Raw genomic sequence first — 25132 nt, forward strand, 5'->3', positions numbered from 1 at the left:
ATATATATATATATATATATATATATATATATATATATATATATATATATATATATATACTAATTAGGATATTGCGTATTCGTTAAAAAATATATATATATATATATATATATATATCTTTTATAGAACGGTATAATTTAATTAAAGAAAGTAGTGTATCCATACTCTATATTTAGTGTTAAATGCGATTATTTAATGTTATTTGTTTTGCAGTAGAGATCGCGTGTGTAACTTTATCTCGAGTTCGGGATCAAATAACAACATTTTCACATTAAATATAGAGCGATGATGAATACGAATATAGAAATTTTGAGTTACATTATTATGCAGGTGTGATAGATTTCCAGCATTTTTTCTGACTAGATTCATTGCTTTCTATTCTTGTTTTAAAATGGAATGACAAAATAACGCATTAATGTATTTGTTTATTTCTTTTTATATAAAAAGGCAACTAAATTTTAATTAAGAAGGGAAAACGTAAATGTTTATTGAATACGTTATGTATACATTACACTGTAATTATCTGTTATACTAGAATTTAACGATGCGACGACCACAAACTACGCATTATTATCAAAACATAGATCAACCCACGATAATATTGATGATCTTGCACAAATCAACGCTAATTGAAAATAATCGAATTACTAACAACATATCCTACATATTATTATATTCATAGCAATCGACAACAGAATTAAAAAATCGAAATAATGACAGAGAATCATGATAATTGTGAATCGTGGAAATAATAGCTAGGACTAAAATTAATTAAAATATTCGATTAGATTTAAAAGCTCTACTTTTTTATCTTAATTGAATTTAAGAAATTCTATAAATTTAAAGCTCAAATAAAATAATAGCGAATAGAAAAATTTTACAGTCATGTTGTCGTCGCATCTGAAACGGATTTCGTTTGCGAAACAAAGTTTTCGAGCCAACTTCCGTGAGCACTGTGGACGATCAATAAGAGACGCTCGGTGTCGACGAGAGCCTCAACCGTGTGTTTCTCAACCGATAACGAAAGGTAAAACCTGAAGCCCCGATATTTTTCTCCATACGAATTTTCCCAACAAAGAAAAAAAACGATATGTAACTCATTCTATTTCAGATACAGATTAACAGCAATATAATGTAGCTATTATCGCTGAAAATTAATATAATAATATGCTATCAGTAAAAATAGTTGCTAGCTGTACTATTTAACAGAAATTTGATTTATAAAAGAAATACTATGTCAAATGTGTAAAAAGTGTATCAAGATTTTGTAACAAATAATAACAAATTCATTGTCCTAGTTGTTGAAAAGAAAAGTACAATATAGCTTTGAAATATCCTGTATATTAAAAGAAACAAAGGTATATGTGACTGTATATGACATAATACTTATTATTAGTAAATTATCTATTAGTATCTTTTATTTGATGTTTAAAAAAGTATATCAATTACTTTCTATCTCTAATACTTTTTTACTTGAGAAAAAGATAATATATTAAATATAGAAAGTAATTGATATACTGGATATTGATATTGAATATCGACGTAAATGTTTTAGAGTAACTAAAAGAGTTATAAAAGAATCAAGTCTTATGGCTCATTGCAACCGGCTATATTTTGTACTAATATTATCGCTAAATGATTATTCTTAACACGTTACGCCTAATGATTGTTCTTAATAAATTCTCTTACTAGTGACAGTACATAATAAATGACGAGTTTAACGGGTGTCTCTACGAGAAGACGTGCGCGTTACGTAATTGATTTATTTTTATTTTTGAGCGCTCTGAAATGACACACCGAACATTGATATGCATATATGTTTATGTATCTATATATCTATATTCATACATTAAAGTATATTAAGAAGTAACAGTCTATTGGGTGCAACAACACGGTAATATCAATAAATATTTAGTAATTTAAAAATATCGGTTCGTATAAATATTCAGTAATTTAAAAATTGTCCATTTTGTTTAATATTGCATTAATAAATATCGATTGTTCATTTTAATAGATATTAAGCCATCGAATTGAAGCAATAATACATAAATCCAATGAAAAACTATGTTGTGCAGAATGAAGAAAAGAATGTACAATAAATGATCCCTATTACTTAGGCTTTTGCTTTTTGTAATTTAAATAACAAAAAAATTAGTGCATTTTCTGACAATTTTGTATTATAATAACTATAACACTTGATATCAAATATAAATTGAGTCTTGAAAAAAAATTGAGTCTTCAAACATTAATAAGTATTAGGAATATAGTGTTATCACACAATTAATGTCTTTAATTTTAGATTTTTAAGATTGAGTTAAAAGGAAATATGAAAGATATTTAAAAAGATAGCAACTTGAGATCGTCATCGGTATTTTCTAAAGCATAATGATATATCAACGTAAAAAAATTAAAAAAAAAAAACTTATTAAGTATCTTTTATATACCCAAAGATGCATGAATTTAGGATGAATTTTGTATCGATATTATTTCTGATATAATACTTGAAAAAATAGAATTTCTGCTATAATCAATTTTTAAAAAAATGATGTACGTATAACTAATATATGTATATCACAGAAAAATAGTTGTCGAACAGTGTCACATCTTTATTCAAGATTTCAAGTATTTCTTTCCAGTTATTCCAATACTAAAAATCTTCCAAGTGTTGAAATCTAAGTAATACGAAAAAATCAAAGGGTCAAAAAAAAAAAACAAAAAAACAAAAAAAAAGAACCAGGTATGGAAGAACAAGTATCGAAAGTGCATTCCTAGATGCGCGCAATACACGCACATATAATCACCTCCCTTGATATCTGCGCGCACATCACATATATGTATGTATACATATACACACAAACACAACGCACGCACACATACAGCACCGATTGCGTCCGCGTACGTCGTACGCGCCCCGCTATACACACAGAGTTAGCTTGGCAACAAGCGGGCGGCCGGTTGCGGGGCAAGGTCGGCTCTCCTTCCCAACTATTTTATCCCAGGCATATATTTATTACGAAACTCCTATATATATATATATATACATACATATCTGTGTATATACCATGTACACAACGCGCGCGCGTGCTAAATCTGCTCGCGTAGAAAATTATGTTTCCGACACATTCGCGGGAATTCGCCGTCGTCCGTTGTACCCCATTGAAATCACATCCTATATGGTATTCCGACAAAATACACATGGAATAAATTTATGATGTACGAACCATAAGCGAAATGTTAATCGAAAAAAAAACTTCTCTAGATATTAAAGATATAAAAAAAAAAAAGATTTCATATTTTTTTAGAGAATATGTTCCAGAAATCAAAATTCTTTTTAATTGTGAAATAAATATGGAATTGCGACTCAATCCTTTCCTTTAAATATGTTTTTACCAAAAGAATTCACAAATTATTTGACTGATCGCTTCAATCGAAAACACAATATGATAACCGAGAAGGAAAGTATATTGTCAATTTAATTAACTTACGAATTATTAATATATCGGCAAATAAATAGCGAAAATAAATAAATAAAATATAGATAACAGGAAGTTAGATCGCAGTTGTTACGTCCATATCATAATATTTGTTTTGATTTCTACAGTAAAATAATTCTATTTCCATATTTTTTTTCAACTTTTTTATTAATAAGAAAAATCTCTCTTAATTGTAAGTCTATTACGCGCTATTTATTATTTATGTCTCACACTTGTAGACATCAATAATATATCGTCTGGTTTCGTTGAATATAAGAATAGCACATTGTAATAAAAACAATTATCAACTTGTTGCACAAAAGAATTAATAAAAAAAGTCAGTCTAAAGCAAGCTACCATCGTATGAAAATAACCAGTGTTAATATTAATAGAGTCACCGGTTAAAAGTCGCAGATGTGTATATATGAAAAATAATCCGCATAATTTTAATTGTAAAACTTTTTGACACAACACAGATGATATGTATAAAAAATTAATAAAATAATTATATATATTATAATATATATTATATATAACATATACATAATGTATATTTATTAATATATATGTATATATTCCTAAAATAATTAATATACTCTCGATAGATTCTATTTATTCTTATGTTTTCTAATTCTTTAAATTATGGAAATATATAGCGTTATACCTGTATCTTCTGCATATTGACATACAAAAGCATGAAAGATGCTGTCCTCTTTATTATCCCTTATTTTTTTTGCCCTGTAATTCCGAGGTTAAACATGTAAGCCCTCAAAATCACGTGGCCTGTTAAAAGCTCAATAGCAACCCTGAATCTCAATCTGCTCATTGCCATAAGCTTATCTGCTCTACATGGTAAGGGATGTTTCATTAGCAGCTTTTACTGACAACAGCCTATACAACTTAGATCAGGTGCTCTCGCCTCAGATAGCTTTTGATCATTTTCTCGCTTATAATAAAGAGGGCATCCATGGAATAATGTAAGAATAGATAAATTTCTGCTATATTTTTCTTTTGCATAAAAGAATGTGTGCATAAGTCTAACGATTCGCGAAAGCGTGATTTTAGTGAAAGCGACGGGACACTATCGTCGTTTCTCTGCCCTATTCTTCCGCTTTTTAACCATGCTCCGTCTATTTCTATCGTATATGTAATTGTACACATTATAACAAATATTTTAAACAATATTTAAAAAAAAAATTATAATGGTAATCCAAGTAATAACCTTTGTATCTTGTAAATATCCCATATACTAATACAAAATTTTATTTATTTATTTAAACGATTAGAAATTTCTTTAACATATATGCGAAGAATTTTATATAAAATCAGTCGATTTATAATAAACAACAATAATCAAAATAGCAATAACTAAAATGAGAAATTATTATTATTATTATTATTATTATTATTATAGGATGTATTTTGATGTATTCTATAAAAATTGAATATAATAATCTTGAAAGAAATTTATCCTAAACCAAAGAGAAATTTATTCTATACATATCGATAAAAAAAAATTGTTTCATTACTAATTTACGATATTCGAAATAAATAAGAATATAATAAGAAAAAAAGCAATTTTTTTATAGGTATACAGTCTTTAATGCAATTCATAAAATAAATCAATTAATCTATTAAAATAATTAAGAACATTTTAAATAAAACGAATATTCGTTTTTCTGCAGTTAATAGATTTCAGCACACAACATAGGCAAAATATTGCTTCATTAAAAAAAATAATAAAAAAGAGATTTAACGATTTAAAAATATCTTTTTGGGTTTTGTTATAAACGATTTGAGCAACTTGTGCAAATGTAATGAATATTCTAAATGTTTCAACCGCTTTTTATCTATGTTTTAACAGGGAAAGATAAACAGAGATGCAAAAATAAACATAGAGATAAAAATAAACATAATATTTTCAAATAAAATTTTGTTTGTAAATTATTAAAGTGAAAACAATTAATGCCTTAAATAAAATAAATAATCGCGCTGTTTATTGATTTTCTATATATTTTTTGTTTTGCTGATCTCAGTATTATAAATTTAATGTAAACTAATAGGAAAGAACTTTCACAAAGGATATGTTTATAGAATATGCAAAAAAAAATTATTTTTTTTTCAAACTTTTTTAAACATTTTTCTATTCTCCTTTAAGACGGTTTAATTTAATATTTGAGGATACATAAGCATAGAGAGCATTTTGATAAATAAAAAAAATTCCTGATTTTTTCATAGAAATGTGAGCATCTGTATCCATATGTGGACAGCAAATAAGATAAATTTAATATTTCTTCTAGAGACCGGTGGGCACAACCAACGATTCGCCCTTTATTATAACACTCGGCCGCGTCACCTAACTTGTCTCACGTGAGCAACCTAACCTATTCTACTCGCTGTAGGACGGAGAGAGAGGCGAGATAGGAGTGGAGAGACGAGAGGGGAAAAAGACCGGATTATATTTTCGCAGCGCTACTTTCGTCACGCGTCACCAAAGCATTTGTATCAAATATATATTTTTTTTTATTTTTCATAATACTCGACTCGCGTTTTTAAAACTCTCGTCCGAGTTTGAGATTCTATCCCGTGGCAATTTTTCATCCCGCACGCGAGAAAAAAATCGATTCTCTTCCAGTTAACATCGATTAGCTTTGTCGCGCGCTCCCTAGCCGTGCCACGTAGTGCACACACGCGGTATAACTCACGCATACATGACATTCTATCCAGCTAGACCCGTTAGGTTCTCAAATATACGTAGTCGAGTGTACTATCACATTACTGGAAAAAGAGCAGTAAATCAAAACACGTTCAGGAGCAGAAAACCGGCACAATTTTTAAAAATTTAATTTTTGCCGCTATAAATTCCACGGAAGAATGCATTTCACGTTGGCGCATATTATGAGCTCATATTCATCGCTATAAATGTGTTTTATACATATATCTTTACGTATCTAATTGTAAGACACATTTAATGATAAAATATTAGCTCAGAACTAGCCGTTGATTACGTACTTTTTTTATCGTCATGAATTAATATAATAAGAATGTTGTGTACGAAAATTTAAATTTACCGAAAATTATATCAATTTCAAGAATAATTAAATAAAAGAAAACTAAAATGGAGAAGTATAAAATTGAGACTGATACAATTTCGTGAGTTAAAGTTTGGATTTCGTTATAAAAACGAGAGAATGACTTTTATATTCGTCGCTGTGATAAGAGAAACGGAGCAAATGGCGTAGAATCCATTTTCGCCTACCTACGCATAAGACGAAAAATTATATTTATCGCTCTTTGCCGGGTCAAACATAAACATCACATTTTCCTCCCTTATTCTGCCCAAATGAAATACGTGATTGTCTATTGTAAAAAGGACAAAAAAGACCATAATATCTCTAATTTAATATACTATTATTAGAAAAATATATACATAAATATATGTCATGTATATATTTTGCATATGAATCTCTTCGTGTTCATTAGCCTTATTGTCACTGTTAAGGATTGTTATTTATTCGACGCTAGTTTAAACGAGTTAAAGGAAAAATCTCGATTCGTAACAACACGGAATGCATCAAGAATGCAAGAGTGCGCGCCTCTGGGACTTTCTCCTCGTTTGCGCACCCACAACGACTACACTGCAATAGAGAACTTCATGTTGAAACACGAAAACAGTTTTTACCCGGTGCTTTTGATTTTTAACAAAAATTATTATCATTAAAATATTCATTCATCATCGTCATATTCATCGACATCTATCACTATACCTTCTCTATTTCTCTCCTTTGCATTCTATATATACATTCTTACGCGTTTAAGATCCGACAAAAAAATAAGCAAAACTGCTCGATAATTATAGCTTACCGCAACAACAGGTAGTGCAGATTCTAGAGAGATATTTCTTTTATTCGCCATTATTATTTCCAATTTTTTTGATTGGTTTCTCTCTTTTTTTCTTTAGGATTAAATTGATTAAAAACAGGAAAGTACATATTGTTTCCTAACAAACCAGACATGCTTTGAGAGAGCAATATTAGACAGTTGGATGCTTTCAAAAGAGGGGAAACCGAGCAGTGATATAAAACCGTTACTCGTACAATATGGTAGATTGCGCATCGTAACAGGAAATGCGACACGACAAAGCACACTAAGTCTTACATAAGCTCCGACTTCCTTTAAGGTCTCATACATATTATCCGATTCGCGCGACATGACGACTTGGTGATCGACGTGTATATAATACATATGTATTATATACACATCATGTACATGTCATGTACACACACACACACACACAAATATGTATATGTATATATTTATTTGTGAAGTATACACATACATGTAAACGCGACGTTTGATTTTGATACGACGCGGTGGTTTTACAATTATCCGAGACAGGGCAACGTGTAATTCTACGCGATGTTTTGGAGTAAATATTTGCCTCTCACTCACCTGCGAGACGATCCTTTACCGCGTCGGCGTTCGTCTTCAACGATGGTCTCACTTTTCCCACGGAAAAATCACACGTTCTTCACACACGCAAGACCACATCTCGTATAATCACAGCGTTCTTATTGAAAATGCGCCTCGGATTGAAGGACAGAGGCGGCTAAATCAGGCTAAATAGGGCATCCGGTGACAACAGCAGTGGCTTGTCACTTCTCGGACGGGTTCAAAGATGGCGCGCATCGGAATGGAAACTAATGCACATGTATACAGTATATATCACCTATATTTTTTTATATTATTCACCTTTCTGACGGCATTATCGTTATCGTTGCACAGCGGGAATGGTTCCAACAATACTGTAATGCCGCAGCTGATGCTCTAACTCGGTAACTAACGATACGACGTCGATAAAAAATATGCGGTTCCGACATAACGACTATACCCGGATCGATATAACTCTGCTACTTTCCCTCCCAGCCAATCAAATCCCTCCCTGCCAATCAAATCCCTCCCAGCCAATCAAATCGCTTCTTTAAGATAACTTTGCAAACTGACTTTACGAACGCGAGAAAAAGTTTAAATATGTATATGTATCAGCATATATGTAGGAGAAATAGAAAAGAAATTATGAATATATAGAAAAATATTATAATTATAATAATATTGCGTATAATAACATATACATATATTGAATCATACGCCGTGGTCAAGATTGCGCTATGAATGCTTCGAAACATCATTCTATCTTTGTTCTATATTCGATGAGAATGAAGATAGAATGATGTTTCGAAGTATTTGTAGCGCAGTCTTGACCGCAGATATAAATATACATATGTATATAATATGATTTTTTTTTTTGTCATGTTAGATTTTCTCTACCGAGTGGGCGCGCATCGCGCATGCGCCGTTGACGATGGCGTGTTCTTACAAAGCATTGTGCTACTCTTATCGTATAACCGTAATAACCTGTAAAAATATTCTCATATTTTATAAACATACAATAATAATTTAATATAATTAATATAATTAATATAATTAATTGAAAAAAAATGTATAAGCGCGCAGCGACTGGTAGTGCTATGGTATTGGCACGAAATTTTGGATTTATTAAGGTAAAACTTTTGTCAATAGTTGACAACAATTATGATAGACGCAAAATTTGAAATTCTCGAAAATTTACAAAAAATACATTTTGCAGGATCACGCATTTGTAAATGTAAGAAATAAAAAGTTTGGTTCGGCGACTCAAAATTCTCGATACAAACCATTAACTCCAATAAATACTGTCATAATGTTTGTTCCTCAACAACAGGTATGTAATTGTTTAATGCAATATGTTTCTATAATATTTATTATGATGAATTATTTTAATATACTTTAACATAATTTTTAATTACTAGAATTAAATCACTTATAGCTAAATCTATTTAATTTGTATAAATATTTATAGTAAAACTATATGTAAAATTAAGAACACAATTACAACTACTTTGACTGTACTTCGATTAACTTAATCAGCAAATAATTTAGTAATATCTGCATTTTACTAATATTAGTTTGATTATATAAATTATTTTTTTTATTGATATATAAATATACAAAAATTAAATTAGAAACGACATATTATGTAGTTAGATATTTTGATGTAGGAAATTCTACCAGTTAAATTGATTGCCGATCAAGTTAATTGATGTTTGATTGAAGAAGACTTTAATTTGAAACAGAATATTTTATTTAGGCATGGATTGTAGAAAGAATGGGAAGATTTCATAAAATTTTAGAACCAGGATTAAATATTTTATTTCCTATCGTTGATAAAGTCAAATATGTACAAATTTTGAAGGAATTAGCGATAGATGTACCACAACAAAGTGCAGTTACATCAGGTAGGAATAATTATCAATTATTAAACATATAAATTCTAGTACTATCAATCAATTATTAAATTGCAATATTTGTATTAATTATGACTTTTGCAATTGCATTTTTTCTATTTTTTCATTTTTAGATAATGTGACTTTGAGTATTGATGCTGTATTGTATTTAAGAGTAACAGATCCTTATCTAGCATCTTATGGTGTGGAAGATGCTGAATTTGCTATAATTCAAGTTGCCCAAACAACCATGAGATCTGAATTAGGAAAAATATCTTTAGATAAAGTATTTAGAGAAAGAGAAGAATTGAATGTTTCTATTGTTGAAAGTATTAATAAGGCTAGTAATGCATGGGGAATAACATGTTTACGATATGAGATACGTAAGTTGAAAAAATTCTTGTAATTACATATGACAATATAAAAATGTTTCACATAATACTAGAAAAATTTCTATCTGTAGAATGTTTTTAAGATTTTTAATGTAACATTTATATTTGTATATCAGGTGATATAAGATTACCACAACGGGTACAGGAAGCAATGCAAATGCAGGTAGAAGCTGAACGGAAGAAGCGAGCTGCTATATTAGAATCCGAAGGTATTAGAGAGGCTGAAATAAATGTCGCAGCAGGCAAACGACTTGCACGAATTTTAGCTTCAGGTGCTTTATTATTTACATTCATTATAATTCTTAATTAGTTCAAGTGAATCACATGGCGAGAATCTTATATTGTTTTTTTTATAATCTATACTCTAAAAAAATATATTTCTGCATGAATATATATATATATATATATATATATATATATATATTAGCAAAGAATATTTAATTTTTAAAACAGCAGAGATTTTATCATTGTTATAGAAGCAGCAAAGCAAGAACAAATAAATAAAGCTGATGGAGAAGCTGCAGCAGTAGTAGCAGTAGCAGAGGCACGAGCAAAGGGATTACAAGTAGTTGCAAGTGCTCTTAGCGTGACCGACGCAAAAAATGCAGCAGCACTTAGCATAGCAGAGCAGTATGTCAATGCATTCAACAAATTAGCAAAAGTTAATAACACGTTGATATTGCCGAGCAACGTAGGAGATGTTTCAACATTTGTAGCACAGGTTTGTCACTTAATAAACCGTTTATTATTTTGTGACTGTTATCTAGATTCAATAATAGCATAATTAAAATGTTTTGTATCATATATTGTAGGCAATGGCAATTTATAAACAAGTAATGCCTGAACGCAATACTAACGAGCAAATGAAACAAGTAACAGATAACTATCAGTCAAATGCTGCATTTCAAATGAAAGATTCAGATGAATCACATGAGTATTTCAGTGATAAGGAAGAAGCTGAAAAACATAGAAAAACAAAATTTGAATAGAAATATATTTCTTATTTTTCATATTATTTAATTTTCACAATGTAAATATAATATATAATTATACATTATTCCTATTAACTTGGATATTTTATTGGTCAATATTTTTGTTATATATTACAAATTAATAAATTCTTGCGAAATTAATGATATATTAATGTATTTTTAGTAAAAATGCACAAAAACCCTATCATACCTTTAACAACTATCAAGTAATTTATATATATATATATATATATATATATATATATATATATGATTGATATTAAATTTATATTGTAAATTGGAAGTTTTTATATGAAGCGCATTATATGATCTATACAATATAGTATATAAAAGAAAAAAATTTAAATACAAATAGCCTTTTATTCACTTGCGTTTCTTAGAATGTACTACTGGATTTTGTATAGATACACCATATGTTTCTTGAGAAATACGATTCATATAATAGAGTGCAATCATTGAAAATATTAAACATGTTGTGGTAGATACACGATGAATCAGTGCAGAAGCAATTAGGCTTAAAGTCAGTGAAAAAACCACTGCAACAAAATAATGATACCTTAGTGTTATCCATATATCTGTGTTTAAAAAACTTCTCTTGATAGGTGTATAAATTTAAATAATTCACTTTAAGTTGAACAAATGCTGCATACCTTCTGGAAGTAGTTTTTGTTGAAAGGACTTTCCAAATAAAGTGCTCTCAAGGTTTCCCACAGCAGTTAATGTACACATGAACAATAACGATCCAACCCATCCTCCCAATACAGTTCCTAATTGTGATGAACCGAGCCAAACTTTGTACATTTGCATTCCAGAGAACAATAGTACTGTCAATATCGAAGATAATACAAATGATACTCCACTGCTAACAGCTGCAACATAATAAAGTGTTAGCAATAATAAAATATCAAGACATTAAGAAAAATTACTGAACCATAAGCTATCATAAAAATATCATCCAATATGTAACAATATTGTACTTTTCTCTAATTAAAAGAATGTGTTATTTATCAAAATTTTTCATGCAATATTCAAATAATTTTGCAGATTTAAGAACTGGCACATACCCATGTTTGCTGAATAACTAAGAAATAATCATGAGCACATTTATTTTGTTCCTTTTCTTTTTATACACAGGAAATTACACAAATTATGTATAATTCTCTATTTAAATTTCGATTAATTACAGTTTATGTAAATTTGGGTGACTTTTATTCTACAGAAAAAATCTAAAAGAATTCTAAATAATCTTGAGAAACCTAAAATTAAATACTATAAAAGCAACTATCAGCAACCACTCCAACTGATTTTTATGCTGATTACGCTAATCACTTGCCACTGAATCTAAAGGCGTCTTTTCATAGTGACGCTTATCTTTAGTGTCAAAAGTCACGTGACCAGAAATGACAAATTGGTGTCTTTATTTTTAGTCACGTGATGTCTTATGACGCAAAAATGAGCGTGAGCGTCAGCATGAAAAGGCGCCTTAATGGATACTTTTGAAACGCCCTCTACATATTGGATTAAAGCAGCATTATTGGACCAGATTGGACGATGAACTAATACTTTGCGCATGCGAAAATTGTTTGAAATCTTATGAAATAATTTTGAAAATTAAAGAATTCCGTTTATGGTGTATGTGACAATCGTAAACATTCGAAGAGGACGAGGTCATGTGCGAGACAGTTAGAGCAAGTTAGAGGTTGTCGAAGACGGTCGTAGAACTGTAATTATACCGTAATTACAAAAGTCGTTGGTAGATTTATATCACCGACAATCAATTTGAGAGAGGAAATTTTTCAGGAAAGATTGACGAATATAAACTAAGATAAAATGAGAAAAAGAGGTATGTGAAACAGTTTAGATTATTTTACAGATTATAGACTATTTGCTTGAGTTGTTAATCATTTAACATAATTGACCAGTTTCTTAATGTTTTCATATTTGCATATTTATAAATTATTCATATATTATTTATTAGAAATAAAGAAAAACATTTGTATATAAATTATATGTTATATAAAATAAATAACGGATCTACTTTTTAGAATATATTCATTTTAAAACAGTAATTCCACATTTCAAAGTTATGATAAACAATTATTTTCAAGGTTATAACAACAAACAAAAACTAATACAAAAGTTTTGACCTTATTTTTAAAGTGTAACATATTCACGCTATTGTTTATCATGTATACTTTAGACAAAAACAAGAGGATATTTGAAAAAAAATACATTTTATCTTTTTATGGTGAATTAATAAGTTAAATTAAAAAAATATATCAGATTTGAAAACTTGATTAATATAAGCTGTTAAAAATATATACAATATATATAAAGATGGACAAATATCATTAGGTTCACCTCCCAAGCAGCCATCATCAGATTTACCTCCATGGCAGCAACTATCATCAGAGTTACCTCCACAGCAGCAACTATCAGCAGATGCACCTGTATTTCAGATATCACAGCAGTATTTATTAGCACATACACTTCAAATGTCACAGCAACAAATGTTACAACAATCTACATGGGAAGCACAGGGCTCAGGGTTACCACAAATATTACAGGGTTCGCTACAACAGCCATATGTATTACAAAACGACTCATATCAACAATGGCAAGGAGACTTTTCTTATCAGTTACAATCACAGCAAGTACAGGATAGGCAAGAACAAGTTGCATTAAATTCAATACAGCAACAAAATCTGCCATATTCATCACTGCTAGAAGGATATCAATATCCTTCATCGAATAGATTACAATATGATCCAAGAATGTTAGATTTAAATCAACAAAGAAATGTCCCTCAACAACCACTGCAAGTATCACAAAGCCTATCTCAACAATCTACCTCAACAAGAATGTTAGATTTAAATCAACAATCGGTACCAGAAACAAGCCAATGGAATCCCATGGAACAATATGAAATACAAAGAGACTTTTCTTATCAGTTACAATCACAGCAAGTACAAGATAGGCAAGAACAAGTTGCATTAAATTCAATACAGCAACAAAATCTGCCATATTCATCACTGCTAGAAGGATATCAATATCCTTCATCGAATAGATTACAATATGATCCAAGAATGTTAGATTTAAATCAACAAAGAAGTGCCCCTCAACAACCACTGCAAGAGTCACAAAGCCTATCTCAACAGTCTATCTCAACAAGAATGTTAGAGTCACATCAACTATTAGCACAAGAAGCAAGCAGCCAATGGAGATTCATGGAGCAACAATATGAAGTATCTCAAAGATCAAGATTACAACAAAGTACATGGAGTCTTCAACATTTAGTATCACAAAATCCAGCTCAACAACATAGCTCAACAGGAATATTAGATTTAAATCAACAATTGATACAAGCAACAAGAGCAAGACCACAAAAAACCACATGGAGTCCAGCACAACGAAGAAGTCCCCCTCAACAACAATTGCAAATATCACAAAGCCTACCTCAACAGTGGAGTCCACCACAACGAAGAAGTCCCCCTCAACAACAACTGCGAATATCACAAAGCCCACCTCAACAGTGGAGTCCACCACAACGAACAAGTCCCCCTCAACAACAACTGCAAATATCACAAAGCCCACCTCAACAGTGGAGTCCACCACAACGAACAAGTCCCCCTCAACAACAACTGCAAATATCACAAAGCCCACCTCAACAGTGGAGTCTACCACAACGAAGAAGTCCTCCTCAACAACAACCTCGATTATCACAAAGTCCACCTCAACAGCGGAGTCGAGCACAACGAAGAAGTCCCCCTCAACAACAATTGCAAATATCACAAAGCCTATCTCAACAGTGGAGTCCACCACAACGAAGAAGTCCCCCTCAACAACAACTGCGAATATCACAAAGCTCACCTCAACAGTGGAGTCCACCACAACGAAGAAGTCCCCCTCAACAACAACTGCAAATATCACAAAGCCCACCTCAACAGTGGAGTCCACCACAACGAACAAGTCCCCCTCAACAACAACTGCAAATATCACAAAGCCCACCTCAACAGTGGAGTCTACCACAACGAAGAAGTCCTCCTCAACAACAACCTCGAATATCACAAAGTCCACCTCAACAGCGGAGTCGAGCACAACGAAGAAGTCCCCCTCAACAACAATTGCAAATATCACAAAGCCTATCTCAACAGTGGAGTCCACCACAACGAAGAAGTTCCTCTCAATCACAACAGCGAGTGTCACGAAATTTATTCCAACAATCACAAGTAACATGGGGCCAACGATCACAACTGCGAGTACCATATAATTTACCAGAACAGCACCAGGTATCACCCAATTTATCTTCACAGCAAAGTATATCATGGCAACAAAATTTATTACAACAGCAACAACAAAAAGCATTGATCCAACCACGACAACAAATGCAAGTACCGCGAGGTCCACCACAACAGCAACAGCAATGGAATTTTTTCCAACAACAGCAAGGAATGATGGATCAACGACCAAGAAGGAGAAGCCAACAACAGAGAATGTATTTGCAACATCAGCAAGAAATATCGAGTCAATCACGACAATATGTAGCAGAAATTGATGATGCTAACTGTAAACAAATGCAAACTGTAGAACGAGGTACTGAAAACAATGATATGCGACAAGAGCAACAGCTAACAACAAATATTTTACCCATGGTAAAACAAATATTGATTATATATTTACTATTTATACGGGGTGAACCAGAACGTTTCGGTTTCAAATTTTTTAGGAAATTTAATTCTGTACAGAAAGTATCATACAAACAGATCGAAAAATGCTTGCTTAAAAAGTTAATGCCTAAAAACTTTTGAATCACAGTTATTTTATACATTTTTACAAGTAGTTGGGAAAGTATGCATATTTGATAACAAAAGTACTGAAACAAAAGTTGTAGAGAATTAAATTATCTTTTAAATGAAATCAAAATGATTGCAATACATTCCATAGGTTTAAATTTCCTAAAAAATCTCAAAATTCGGGCTCACTTTATATAGTTATAAAGAATATTTATTATAAGCAAATTTTGAGATAATATTTTTGTCAAGTTATAAAACAAATATTTCATATCATTGTCTTTCTTTTCTTCAGTTATCTCGACTTACATTAGAGCAAACCTCTGAAGAGACAGATGAAATAAAAAAACAAATAAAACAATATCAAGCACGTATACCGAGGAGACAAAATGTTAAAGAAGAACATGCTGAAACATTACTTAAATATATAGAAGTTCAGACAAATATGTTTAAAATTATATTTAATGAAGCTGTAACCACTGCTATTCATTATGATGTAGATATTACGTTTCAAGCAAGACCTGATTCAAGGAAGTTTTCTAAAGCTTTATATAGAAAAGTTTTTGAAAAATGTAGAAGTGAATACTTTAATGACAGATATCCAGCATTTGATGGAATGAAAAATGCATACAGCGCAGGTTATCTTCCTTTTGGCAAGAATGTAAGTAATATATATGTACATATGAGTTTTAATGATAATATTGAATGCAATATTTATTATATCTATGATAAAATTTATAATTTTACTTGATCAATATTTAATTTTAAATTCAAGCTATAAAACTAATTTTTCATTATTTCTTTTAATCATAGTAAATTTTTTTATTATTCTGCATAGTTTACAAGTATTATTAAAATCCAGAAACATAATAAACAATGTAATAAGCAATGTGATGAACAATGTGATAAACATGTGATGACATTTAACATTACCTTAAAAGAAGCAAAGATAATCGATCTTAGATGGATAAAAAACTTACAACCTGGTCTTAACGAGGATGACGCAATTCAAACTAGTATACAAGCTCTAGATATTATTATACGCCATGAACCAGAGTCACAATACATGAATGTAAGCAGTAATAGTAATTTTATAATAATTCTAAAAGAATGGCGTTAACCAATATTATGCCTGCACCAATAATATACATGCACTATTGCATAATAATTGTTATAAAATATTGTTAAAATGTATTTTTCCATTAAAAAAAATTATACTTTATACTACATGATAACGTAATTTAATAAAGAAGAAATATATTATTTACATTATTAAATATTAGTTATATTATTGACTATATTATATTAAACATAATTTTTATTTTTTAATTTCTTCTCTATTCAATTCTACTATTGTAGTGTACATATATATATGTATGTATATATGTATATACGTACACATTTCTTTATTAAATTCTGTTATTATGCAACATAAAATATAGAATCTAAATTTTTTGGAATGAGAAAATACAAAATACATTCAAACAATATTATACATATACAATTTATACTATTGTACGTATGTGTGTGTACGTGCAGGCGTGCGTGCGTGCGTGGGTATATAAACACATTATAAATATATGATAAATATATTATAACGATAGAATATATAAAATATGCTATTCATTATAGGTTGGAGGATCATTGTTTTGGAATTTAGATGATTTAAATGAACTAAAAGATTTAAAATGTGGTGTAAGTTCAGCATGTGGTGGATTTTTATCTGCCATACTTGGCTGGCGTGAAATGTATTTAAATGTAGATGGTAAAGTATCATTAATTGACAAATCTAAATAATATTACAGATTTTACAAGACTTTTCAGCGGTAAACAATGTCTATATTAAATTTTTTTTTTAATTTATGTGTAATTTTTTTTTTTTTTGTTTTTTTTAGTTACTCATAAAAGCTTTCTCACACCTCAGACAGTTGATAAGTTAATGACTGTCAATAGGAATAATCTAGATGTAATTGATGAATTGTGTAATAATATAAAAGTAACTTACCAAGTGCCCCCAAAAAAATCTGATGATTCACCTAATTTGCCTAAGACATATTGCTTAAATGGATTAGGCTTAAGATTAAATGCTAGCCAACATAAGTTCTGTTATGACGATAACTCACAAATGCAAATCACAATAACAGATCATTTTGCAAAGCATCATGAGTACAAGTTGAAGCAACCCAACTTGCCTTGCCTTTTAGTAAGAAGAAACAAAAAAGACATATATTTACCTGCTGAAGTGAGTAAATCGCGTTTATATTTGTTACAAATGATCCAGTAAGTAATGATCTAATTAAAATATTATTCTCATCTTACAGTTATGTACTATTGTGCCTGGTAATTCTGTTAAAAAGTTGAATGCAGACCAAACTTCTACAATGATTACTCATGCAGCAATGGATACATCTAAGCGTAAAAAGAAAATAGAAGATGCGGTAAAGCAGATTTTATATTGTTATATCAAAAGCATTGCATCATAATTTATTTTATGTATATTTGTAGTTTAATAAAATCGTAGTAAATAATAGTTTTATCATGAAGAAAGAATTCCAATTGGCTGTTGACAAAAAAATGACAAATGTGAAAGCTAAAATCTTAAAAGCTCCAGAATTAAAATATGATAGAAAAGTGAATGTAAGCAATGGAAAATGGAATAAATCAGAGATAAAATTTAACCAACCCATGAATTTAAAAACTCACGAATGGACTATTCTCAATTTGGATAAATGTGTGATTCATTCAGACTGTAATAATTTTATAGATGCATTAATAGAAGTTGGTAAAGTATAAAAAAAATTCAGTTAAAATTATTAAGTTAAAGTTTTGTGTTATGTAATGTTCTTGAAAGAATACAATGTATTTGTTAATTGTTATAATTTGAAAACAAAATTTGTGCAACTGTAAATTTAAATATCTGAAAGATCGCTATTTTTAATTATATATATTACATTATATAGATTATGTTTATATTGTCAATAAATTTTAAATCGGTTTTTTTTCTTAGCGAATTCATTTGGTATGACAATAGAACGGCCCGATACTAAAACAATTAAACATTTGAAAAAAGAAGTAGAAAGAACAGAAATAAAAAACTACTTTGAGAAAAATAAGGCATTCAAACTGATAATAGTGATCATACCAAATTTTTTAAGCACAATATATAGTGAGCATATAAGTTTTTTATTTTTTTAATTCTAAATAAATTTATTTCTAAATAAACCAATTTGAAATTATTTATGTTTTAGACAAGATAAAACAGATTACCGAGTTGGAATTAGGTGTCCTGACACAGTGTATAAAAGTTAAGAATTTTATTAAACCAAAACAAATGACAATACAAAACTTACTTCTAAAAATAAACGCAAAACTAAATGGCATTAATCATACACTCCACACGACGTGAGTAATATTTGTGCCTTACTATTTTACGAGGATATATTTTTTTAGTAATCTCGAAAAATGATATTTTTTTCTCTTTTAGACCAAAATGTTTTAAGAATAAGTGTATGATTGTTGGCGCCGATGTGACTCACCCATCTGGTGAGGATGCTTCTGTAGCAGCAGTAAGTATAATTATTAAACTTTTATGTGAATATTGTATACATTAATGAAAATATTATTAATTTAGGTTACTGCAAGTAGTGATATTTGCGGCTTCCAGTATAATGTTGTACATAAACTTCTAAAACATAAAGAAGAAATAATTTCAGACCTTGAAAAAATAATAAGCTTTCAACTGTCAATTTATCAAAAGAAAACGTCATATCTACCAGAAAGAATCATTTATTATCGGTGTGTAATTTTGTTCAATGTTGTATATAATATTGTTAAGATTATAAAATATCATATTTGCTATTATACATTTACAATTGCATATTTATATTTTAATGTACAGAGATGGAGTCAGTGAAGGAGAATTTCCAAAAGTTATGTATTATGAAATAGAAGCTATTAGACGTGCGTGTGCAATATATAAGACTGATATTCAAGTTACCTGTTTAATTGTCCAGAAGAGACATCACGTCCGTTTTTTCCCTCTAAGATCTGCATCATCTGCATCATTTGCAAATTCAAAGAACAACACGTACAATGTAACAGCAGGTACAATTGTCGATACTGAAATTACTCATCCAAATCACATCGAATTTTATCTCGTCTCACATACGAGCATAAAGGTAAAAAGTTATCGATTATAAAAATATATATTTGTTTATATAACTATAAATATATTTCAATATTAGAAAGAAATTCAAAATATTATTACTATTAGAAAGATATTATATGCTAGAAAACTTTAAGTTATAAGATATTTACGTATTCTGAAAATTGATACTTCAATGCATGATTTAAAAAAAATTACTGTTTAAATTTTTTTGAATTAACTTCGTTTTGAAAATAAGTGACAAGAAAATATATTTTCGAGCAATTAGGCTTTTTTATTTTTGTAGAGGAAAAAAACATGATACAAATCACAGTAGAAAATCTTTTTCAATGTTTGTACCATATTTTTTTCTCTGCAAAAATAAAAAAGCATAATTGCTCGAAAATATACCTCCTTGTTACTCATTTTCAAAATAAGGAAATTTAAGAAAATTTAATCAAATGTAACGACTTTTTTTTAATTATGCATTGAAATGACACTTTTCAGAATATGTATATATTTTATAGCTTAGGAACAGCTTTATATTGAAAAAAAAAAATGTTTTGCTTTATATTGAAGAAAACAAAAAATGTCATCTATTGTGAGAAAACATTACTTTTTGGCCAATACAATAATAATAATTAATTAATAATTAGCTCTTAATGTACAGTTATAATAATTACAATAATGTACTTTAAGAAAAATAATAGTTGAGTATTTCAAAATAATCAATTTTATGCAGTATATAAAAATATTTATTTCTTTGACCACTAAATAAAGTTTAATAAACAATATTTTCGATGCTATACACCATAATATAAATACAGGGTACTGCAAGGCCTACCAAGTACAGGTGCATATGGAATGAATCTAACTATACTGAAGATGATCTTGAAGAATTGACATATTATCTTTGTCATATGTATGCTCGTTGTACGAATACGGTAAGCTATCCAGCACCAACTTACTACGCTCATTTGGCAGCATATCGTGGAAAAGTTTTAATACAAGGGTAAGCAATTAATCACAGTATAAAAATTTGTCAGCAATTATAATATCAGTAATTTATAACATTTTTCTATTGACAGACGTAATTTAAAATTAGAGAATTTGGATACAGCACAGCAAGAATTTAATCGACAAATGAAAGAATCACCAATGTATTTTGTATAAAGGATTTTACAAAAGCATTACTTTGTATTCAAAGTTTGATATATCTAGTCAGGCTTACCTTCAATAATAGTTATGTTTTTGTCTATATATTTCTAATTGTTTTATTTAAGACTATGATGCTATAAAAGAAAAAAATATTTGATATATATATGTATATATATATGTATATATAATTTATTTTTTCATAAAAAAATATTAAGTATTTTATACTATTTTTCTTTTGGTTGCATATAATTTTACATTTCTCGACTAACAATATGCAGTATTTATTTATATATATATATATATAATGACGATATTTAGTTCATATATTTGTATGCATTAATTGTTAACTTATAATAAGATATGAAAAATGATTTTTTATATACAATTGCATGTGTAAATAAATAAATATGATAACATTTATATTGTTATCTCATATCCATATGTATAATAAAATGTAAATCTTCACAACTAACAAGATTGAGTTTTTCTTATTTTGATTTTAAAGTCTTTAATTAATTATTTAAGTATTTATACAAGAATTATTAAGTTTCATATATAATAATATTGAAACCATTCTGAAAACATCTTAGTATTACTACACAGTATTTACCATATTTGTATTTTTATATGAGAACAAAACTATATTATATATACTTAAATTTTTTAAAATTTATATATATATTTTTTAACGCAATTTTAAAAATATTTTTTTTAAATTTCATATTCTCATAATATGTATATAAAAGATATATACAAAGAACATGTAAATATATAAGTATACATACATTTGTAAGAAAATTCCTTTATTAAAAGAAGAATTCAACTGTCTGTGCATTTGTGTCAGATCATAGGAGATTAAGATTATAATATATGTGACATTTTTTTATCTAAATTATAAATGCAATCGTAAGAGAGGAAAATGGAAGCAAGGTGCGGCATATACTCATATAAAGAGAAAAGAAATCCCGAAATAATTTATAACATGATATCCACATAGTTTTCACAGTGATCAGTGGCCATACAAATATTTAAACACATATATGACATATGGACGCATAATCAGTAGTCACATGTTATGATGACATGTAACGTGTGCGGCGCGTGCACGCGATGTGTGTGTGTGTGTGGTGTGTGTGTGTGTGTATGTAGTGTGTGTGTGTGTGTGTGTGGTGTGTTTATAATTTAAATATGGAGGACGTTTTGACTAACCGATGACCGGTTAGTCCTGACTGACATCTGTACGATCAATAAATTGATAATCAGTTTGTTTTGTTGCAGTGCCAATAATTCAGAATTATGAATAAAGGATGATTTGTACAAATATAAAGGATTTTAAAACAGGATCTAGAAATAGAGACATTTTGCAGTTTGGAATTTTGTGATCATTTAACCTATAACCATTTTATTTTATGTTCAATAGATATAATTGGATTCTGCAAGAATCATGACTTAACACACATATATTAAGTTTTGTGATTTATTTTTGAATTATTTTAAAGTTGCAAGTTCTGAACGCATCTCATAGAAAATAATATAGAAAACAATGCAGCGTACAACGCGCGGGAAAATGTCACGCGCTAAAGGATCGCCGCAAAAGGGCGTCAAAACGATGAATAATCACTCGTCGACAAACACATGGGTGTTTCTTATGAAAGGTAAGTCACAAGATTGTGAACGATTTATTGCTGTACCGCTATTAATATTTATTTATTTTGTGATTTCATTATTAATGGTTTTTTACAATTAACATTCTTTTTGGCAAGTCATACTTGTCAAATAGTTTCTAAGTTTATAAAAACATGTTTATATTTTTTTAGGAAATAGCTTGGACAGTTTAGATGCGGCTCAATCAGAGATAGTGAAACTTAAACATCCGGCATCTAATAAGCCAACTATATTTGTATTTAGTCCTAGTAATCTCACAGTGCAGGAAGTTTTAATCTTTGATGAAAATAAAAGATCTTGGTTTATTGATGATAATGTCAAATCTGATGGCAAGTTGTACTTATCAACACCAATTGATCCTATCTTTTTAATTTTACCATATCTAAGAAAGGTAATTATTAATGTTATTTTACAATAATTACTAATATTATTTAAAAGGATATAAAAATATATAAAGATATTAAATTAATATTTTTATATAGACATTAAAATCTAGTATTTAAATATTTAAAAAATTAATATTTTAGTCACAATTAGCGCAACCTTTAGAGCAATGTCTTTGGGATGAGGATTTTCCAGAAACATCTCGGCTTGCACAATGTGAAAATTTGAAACTATCGTTAGTTGCTGATTGTAAAGGAGATAAATCATTACAAGCTTTTAAGTTTAATGAAGAAAAGTCATTAAAGTGGCTGCGGAAAAAGGTAGAAAAAGTAGCAGATTTATTAAAGCAAAAAGGAGTTCATGTATCTCAAGGTGCTATGAGTGCTACTTATGTCAAGAGTACTAAATATGAAATTGGTACAGAGGCAGGTAAAAGAAACAAGATAATTATAAATTATGATTTACGTAAAAAAATACAAAAAAAATGAACTGACTAAGATTAAACATTTGAGTATTTTCAATGTCTGCTTGTAATAGAAATAATGTAAATTTTCATTAATCCATTTTTGTAGGTATTTTGTTGAAGCTATTATCTATAAGCAAAACTAGTTTATTGTAACAAAACATCTTTTTATTATAGAATATTTGAAATATGCACATGGAATTGTATCTGAATATCTTGCTGAAGATCTCTCACAGAAATTAGCACAACATTTGAATATAACTGATGAAATGGAAAATAAAAAACGCAAATTAACTAGTCCTAAAGATATAACTAATGAGAAAAAATTTAAAAAAGATTCTTTTGAAGAAAGCCAAATACCAAAAGCAAAGACAAAGAACTTAATAATTAAACCTGAAAAGGTCAGTTATTTTACAATTATAATTTTATATATATTAATAATACATATTAATTTGCAAGTAAAATTTATCGCCAATTTTTTTCTATTTCAAGATTATATATTTGCTTTTATTTACAATTATATAGTGTTATAAAGTCTATAAACAATTTTTGCAGTATCATGTTTCTGAACAAGATCATGCAATTTAAATATCTGCAAATTTTCTTTCGTAGGTACAGAAAAACATTGCTCCTGGTAAAAAGGAATTAGCCAGACAGAGAGCAGCTGCAGGATCTAAAAGTATTACTAGCTTTTTTCAGAAAAAATAGATCTCATAATACAAGATATATATATATATATTGTAACAATTTTGAAAATTATAATGCATTTTTAAAAGCATTTGTCAGTAAGTTGTTATATTTTTTATAAATTTTACTATTTTGTGTAAAAATATTTTGTATTTAACATAACATCGTAAGTTTAAAATTGTAATATTATTTCATTGACAAGACTATGTATCAGAAAGAGAATGATTTTTTTCATGATAGTTTGATGAATTTTTAAATATTGTTAAAATTTAAATGTAACATAATACAATAAATGTAATTTAATAAAGAAATATTTTACTTCAATCTTTAATTAATTAGAATGTGAAACATTCTGCATATAAGTTTGTACTTTTTACTATTCAGAGTCTTAAGTCTTTTTCTTTCTATTTGTACTATTCTGACTAGAGTTTTTATTATTATTTTTTTATATATAACAATCGCGCGCGCAATTATGAAACGAATTAAACAATAGCGCGCTATATGTCACCAATCACCAAGTTCAAATGTTATTTTATTTATGTATTTATTGAAAACTTTAGACGTATTTTAACATTTTAAGTTTTATCGCGTAGTATTATTATCATATATTGTCGCGAGAAACTTTACGACGCGCTCCACCTCCAAATGACCGAACGCGATC

At 29.0% G+C, this 25132-nt stretch overlaps 5 protein-coding genes across 8 annotated transcripts in view; 3 read left to right on the forward strand and 2 right to left on the reverse strand.

The window, feature by feature from the left end:
* Gw (trinucleotide repeat containing adaptor protein gawky) overlaps positions 1-8372 on the reverse strand; it is a 59019-nt gene extending 50647 nt beyond the window's left edge. For 3 of the 4 annotated variants that reach the window (XM_072911222.1, XM_072911220.1, XM_072911214.1), the window contains exon 1: positions 7926-8372. The gene's annotated coding sequence lies outside the window, so the exon portion shown is untranslated. The remainder of the gene's footprint in view (positions 1-7925) is intronic. The other variant, XM_072911221.1, reaches the window with a different exon arrangement.
* A 434-nt stretch (positions 8373-8806) lies between these two features.
* On the forward strand, positions 8807-11281 carry Stoml2 (stomatin like 2). The gene is made up of 7 exons (XM_072886486.1): positions 8807-9034; positions 9121-9234; positions 9661-9808; positions 9931-10179; positions 10305-10460; positions 10665-10909; positions 11001-11281. The coding sequence occupies exons 1-7, from the start codon at positions 8972-8974 to the stop codon at positions 11175-11177; spliced, it is 1152 nt and encodes a 383-aa protein (XP_072742587.1). The 5' UTR covers positions 8807-8971; the 3' UTR covers positions 11178-11281.
* Positions 11282-11444: 163 nt separating this feature from the next.
* On the reverse strand, positions 11445-12526 carry LOC140662832 (protein KRTCAP2 homolog). Its single transcript, XM_072886487.1, has 3 exons — positions 12245-12526; positions 11831-12049; positions 11445-11716 (listed from the first exon to the last, which is right to left on the reverse strand). The coding sequence occupies exons 1-3, from the start codon at positions 12246-12248 to the stop codon at positions 11544-11546; spliced, it is 396 nt and encodes a 131-aa protein (XP_072742588.1). The 5' UTR covers positions 12249-12526; the 3' UTR covers positions 11445-11543.
* A 203-nt stretch (positions 12527-12729) lies between these two features.
* Positions 12730-21421, forward strand: LOC140676334 (uncharacterized). The gene is made up of 15 exons (XM_072911276.1): positions 12730-13023; positions 13536-15832; positions 16266-16631; positions 16809-17042; positions 17603-17735; positions 17866-18212; positions 18292-18408; positions 18476-18752; positions 18978-19136; positions 19219-19372; positions 19455-19536; positions 19602-19765; positions 19869-20148; positions 20942-21126; positions 21203-21421. Exons 1-15 carry the CDS (start codon positions 13011-13013, stop codon positions 21285-21287), a joined length of 4893 nt encoding a protein of 1630 aa, XP_072767377.1. The 5' UTR covers positions 12730-13010; the 3' UTR covers positions 21288-21421.
* A 1022-nt stretch (positions 21422-22443) lies between these two features.
* LOC140676208 (ribonuclease H2 subunit B) lies at positions 22444-24669 on the forward strand. The gene is made up of 5 exons (XM_072911063.1): positions 22444-22927; positions 23090-23328; positions 23465-23750; positions 23962-24185; positions 24397-24669. Exons 1-5 carry the CDS (start codon positions 22816-22818, stop codon positions 24490-24492), a joined length of 957 nt encoding a protein of 318 aa, XP_072767164.1. The 5' UTR covers positions 22444-22815; the 3' UTR covers positions 24493-24669.
* The last annotated feature ends 463 nt before the right edge of the window (positions 24670-25132 follow it).

The sequence above is a fragment of the Anoplolepis gracilipes genome, chromosome 2 (assembly GCF_047496725.1).
Source record: "Anoplolepis gracilipes chromosome 2, ASM4749672v1, whole genome shotgun sequence".
NCBI lineage: Eukaryota > Metazoa > Arthropoda > Insecta > Hymenoptera > Formicidae > Anoplolepis > Anoplolepis gracilipes.

Coding starts and splice junctions, on each gene's coding strand:
- Stoml2 (XM_072886486.1), top strand. CDS start 8,972: ATGTATAAGCGCGCAGCGACTGGTAGTGCTATGGTATTGGCACGAAAT. Junction 9,035..9,120: donor GAAATTTTGGATTTATTAAG/GTAAAACTTTTG, acceptor TACATTTTGCAG/GATCACGCATTTGTAAATGT. Junction 10,910..11,000: donor TTTCAACATTTGTAGCACAG/GTTTGTCACTTA, acceptor CATATATTGTAG/GCAATGGCAATTTATAAACA.
- LOC140662832 (XM_072886487.1), bottom strand. Junction 11,717..11,830: donor ACAAAAACTACTTCCAGAAG/GTATGCAGCATT, acceptor ATTTTGTTGCAG/TGGTTTTTTCACTGACTTTA.
- LOC140676334 (XM_072911276.1), top strand. Junction 18,213..18,291: donor ACATATATTTACCTGCTGAA/GTGAGTAAATCG, acceptor CTCATCTTACAG/TTATGTACTATTGTGCCTGG. Junction 21,127..21,202: donor GGAAAAGTTTTAATACAAGG/GTAAGCAATTAA, acceptor TTCTATTGACAG/ACGTAATTTAAAATTAGAGA.
- LOC140676208 (XM_072911063.1), top strand. CDS start 22,816: ATGCAGCGTACAACGCGCGGGAAAATGTCACGCGCTAAAGGATCGCCG. Junction 23,329..23,464: donor TTTTACCATATCTAAGAAAG/GTAATTATTAAT, acceptor TTAATATTTTAG/TCACAATTAGCGCAACCTTT. Junction 23,751..23,961: donor TGAAATTGGTACAGAGGCAG/GTAAAAGAAACA, acceptor TTTTTATTATAG/AATATTTGAAATATGCACAT.